This window comes from Sphaeramia orbicularis, chromosome 22 (genome assembly GCF_902148855.1).
Source record: "Sphaeramia orbicularis chromosome 22, fSphaOr1.1, whole genome shotgun sequence".
Taxonomy (NCBI): Eukaryota; Metazoa; Chordata; class Actinopteri; order Kurtiformes; family Apogonidae; genus Sphaeramia; species Sphaeramia orbicularis.
The window spans coordinates 33,670,434-33,674,110 of NC_043978.1; the positions used below are offsets into that span (position 1 = coordinate 33,670,434).

General features: G+C 36.0%; 1 protein-coding gene across 3 annotated transcripts; it reads right to left on the minus strand.

Annotated features, from left to right (window-relative positions):
- Nucleotides 1–434: 434 nt before the first annotated feature.
- LOC115413285 (C-type lectin domain family 12 member B-like) lies at nt 435–3,450 on the minus strand. 3 transcript variants are annotated; one of them, XM_030126029.1, is made up of 6 exons: nt 3,396–3,450; nt 2,989–3,075; nt 1,316–1,582; nt 1,058–1,143; nt 708–847; nt 435–612 (listed from the first exon to the last, which is right to left on the minus strand). In XM_030126029.1, exons 1-6 carry the CDS (start codon nt 3,442–3,444, stop codon nt 480–482), a joined length of 762 nt encoding a protein of 253 aa, XP_029981889.1. In that variant the 5' UTR covers nt 3,445–3,450; the 3' UTR covers nt 435–479. The 3 variants fall into 3 exon arrangements, with proteins under 3 accessions (XP_029981889.1, XP_029981888.1, XP_029981887.1); XM_030126028.1 differs by having other exon boundaries at nt 708–844; nt 1,058–1,215; XM_030126027.1 differs by having other exon boundaries at nt 1,058–1,215.
- Nucleotides 3,451–3,677: the final 227 nt, after the last annotated feature.

Genomic DNA, 3,677 nt, shown 5'->3' on the forward strand with positions numbered 1-3,677 from the left:
ATCAAACTTTGAACAAAAGTAAATCTAAGTCTAAATCTAAATGTACTTTTTAAGAGCTGCACAGTTTTATTTGAACACTGGTCTTGCTCCTGTTATGCATTAAGAACACTTACATAATGTTTTGACAGTGCATGATATGACAATATATTGTTTAAAAGTATTTCTGTGGACCTTTCGTTGAATCCAACCCTCGTATCTTCTTCCCATGCTACCCTGAGGGGATCACATGCAACCTTGATCAAATCCTGATTAGTGCACACAGACATCCATTGGTAAACATTTCTCACATACTGTAATGTCTCCAGACTGTTTGGCCTGCGAAGCATATTAAACTGGACTGGATTCTTCCAGATTCCACATACTAGTATTGGATATTATTGCTAATTTAGCTGAAAAATGCCCAGAAACATAACACACATGTAAAAGTGTTTTTTATTGAAGAAATATCTAAATACATGCTTGTGTTTTATGCTTGAGCACTACTTAAGCAGGACATCCACACTCTGGTTTGTTTGCATTTCACATATCCAGTTGGACCTTTCGTAGCAATCACGGGTGGACAAGGAATTCCAAATGTACCCACAGGTATGGCTATATGTGAACATTATGGACCTTAAAAAATCAAAATGCAATTGTATTTAGTCATGATATCACCACAGCTGTTACATTCAGTTACTGAGTCAATGTATGAAAACTTCTTTTCTCACCGGTCCACTGGTCTGATAGCCTGGGTGACATTATTCAACCACACAAATGTTTTCGCTCTTTCTACAAAAGAGATACCAATCCAGAATCGATTCCTGTTATACATTTCAAACCAGTTGATGGTGTTCCTCAAAAATATCTGCTTGAGAACACAGAGGAAATGATTTTTTTAGATAATCCATGTGAACATATGAATGTGCACATTTTTATTTCACCATGCTAGTTATCAAATTTTTGCATGCCAACACATTATACATTGTTAACATGGTAAACATTACTCCATACCTGCAAAGACATTAGCATGTTAGTGCAATAAATATGGTAGCAGCACTAGTGGATGTTTTCAACCCACCTCCTCCTCTGGGTAATCAATCACGACCAGGTCACCTCCACGTTGAATACAGTCATCTCTGCTTTCTTTCCAGGTCAGTCCCTGACCTAAATTATTATTGAATAAGTAGCAGGATGAATTGAAAATCATCCATCCAGGGAGGCATTTGCCACATGTGTCTGAGAAACACAAAAATATGTTATGACTTTCAACTTTTTTTCTTTTTTTTTTAAGAAAAAGCAAAAAGTTAATTTAGACATTGTAATTAAACTTTCTAACCCAGAGCTGACAAGTTGGACTGTAGAAGAGCCTGCTCTGTATGCAGGTCCTCGATGCCTTTTTGACAACCGTCATTAATCTCCTTCTGGTGCTCAAGTTGCATCTTCAGATTTGCATGATCACTGAGTACTTTCTCCAACTGTTTCTTGGCCTCCTCTTCAGCTTCAATCATGTCGCTGTGGCTGCTACGGAGATATTTCAGCTTACTGATGAGCTCTGAGGCAGCAGTATGGGAAACCTGGTCAGATCCCTGTTTGACTGTGGCACCTGAATGAAAGAAAAGAAAAAATGAATAAATAAAAATAAATGTGAGACTAAACAAGAAAACATGATAATATAAAAACTACAACACAGAAACAAAGGTACACATGCATAATAAGGGGCTCTTGAACCACCCACTCTCCCACTCCTCTCATAAAAATAATCTATGACAAAGGCTGTGATGGAAAGTAATGCAAACAACCCAAAAGGAGGCCATTAATAGTTGCTCTTTCAGAACAGACCAAATATAGGATATCACCTTATTCCTTTAGCCAGTATCTAAAGGTAGGAACTTCCATCTTTTTCTAGAACATCTAAATGAATTTTTTTAACTGAAATCAAACTGCAAGAAAGACGTTAGTTTTGCAATGTCTTCAAAACAGATTTTGTGTCTGATGTTCCAAGTATGATCAAGATAGGATCAGGTTCAATGTGTTCAGAGAAATCCACAGAAAAATATTAAAGATTTTTGTCTAACATCTCCTTAACCTGAGACAGACAGCAAAGCAATGGAAGAGCTTCAGCTTTTGAATGTTTATCACACAGTGAGGAGACATCTGGGTGAAACTGGGTTTATTTTGACATTTCCCCCCAGGATGTACTTTACGATGACCTCAGATAAATGCAAAAAAAATTATTCTCTTGCTCTGAGCCATCCCAAAATTAATGAATTTCTAATAAAATATCAGGACCAAAAATAGGACCAAAACTGGGACAGGAAAAACTACCTGTCAGTGCATTTGATCTTGAAAACATGGCTTGAAATGGTCTTATACTGTATACCACTATAAATAAAGACACTCTGTTAAATTTGAAGAGCCTAGTGGTTTTTCTAATCCAGACATGCAGGTTTTTCATGAATCAGCAGTCTCATTCTAGGTTTTGTATGTAACCCATCGTGTCCACTCACGTTACATGCAGAACCTGCTCATTTAAACACAAATAAATCGCGAGTGATTTTGCAACAGCAGTCATTTTTGTGAAACACTCTGCCTTGCATAATTAGATCGATTCCCAAAATGTACTGGTGAGAGAATAGAGAGAGATAAAAAAAAAAAAAGTAGTAGCATGTAATTATAGTTGTCCTTTTGACCATGTTACATGTGGATTTTTGTATAAAAATAATAAGAAAAGAATAGAAAAATGTGTTTTATCTGAAAAATAGATTCTCTTTTATCTCAGTAAATATTTATTTTTAAAATAAACCCAAAGTGCTTCCAAACTTAACATTAGCCTATATCTGGTTTGAATTTTGAGCCTCCATGTCCTGTTTTTAGGGACCAGTTTCATAGAAGCACCCATCTGGAAACATCTTATGAAGCTTTAATTTTGAGTCGTGTGGTCTGTTCAGAACCTGGAAGGGCATTAAACTGAGTGGATCCTTTTTTTTTTTTTTTTTTCCAGATACTCACATTTTATCCCGATGGCAACAGCAACTATCAGCAGAGCCCCATTGAGCAGCCCCAGGCACAGTAAAAGAAGGCGATAGTTTGACTCATCTGTGATAATAAACAGTGACAGTGAATGTCATGAAAAATATAGGCATTGTATATCCATTTGCATCATACTGTTTTATATACAGCTTGTTTTATTGAGTATCCACATAAAAACTACTTTACTACTAATACAATGACTTCATTTATAAGGAAAAATAAATAAACGAGAGATTATATTCATCCAATTCACAGAAATGATCATTGCTAACCTATTTGTACGCAGTGGAAATAACATAAATATAACTCTAAACTGATATGGGGTTTAGAAATACTACTACTAATACTAATCTTTCTTTAACTGAATAGAAAGAGGAAATACTTACTGATGGTTGAGTCTCTGTTGCTGTTTGTCCATCTCTGTGTGATCCCCATTGCTGCAGAGTTACAGGCTGTGTTCACTGATGGGTTTACTGACTCTTTTATATTCCCAATATGCAGAATGAGAGTGAACATTAACGCCTCCTCGTGCATTTGTGGGTTTGCTTAAAGCTGATTTACTGCAGGGAAACTGTCAGTTGCAGTTGGACACATATATGTAATGCAAACATCAAAAATATATCACAAAATTTCTGAATATTAAATACAACTGTGAAGTAAACAGCCCT

What these genes read in the sequence shown, in the direction of transcription:
- LOC115413285 (XM_030126027.1), bottom strand. Translation starts at nt 3,444, where the DNA reads ATGGGGATCACACAGAGATGGACAAACAGCAACAGAGACTCAACCATC. An exon ending in GTCCAACTTGTCAGCTCTGG is followed by an intron (nt 1,216 to 1,315) that starts GTTAGAAAGTTT and finishes TGTGTTTCTCAG; the next exon opens with ACACATGTGGCAAATGCCTC. An exon ending in GCTATCAGACCAGTGGACCG is followed by an intron (nt 613 to 707) that starts GTGAGAAAAGAA and finishes TGATTTTTTAAG; the next exon opens with GTCCATAATGTTCACATATA.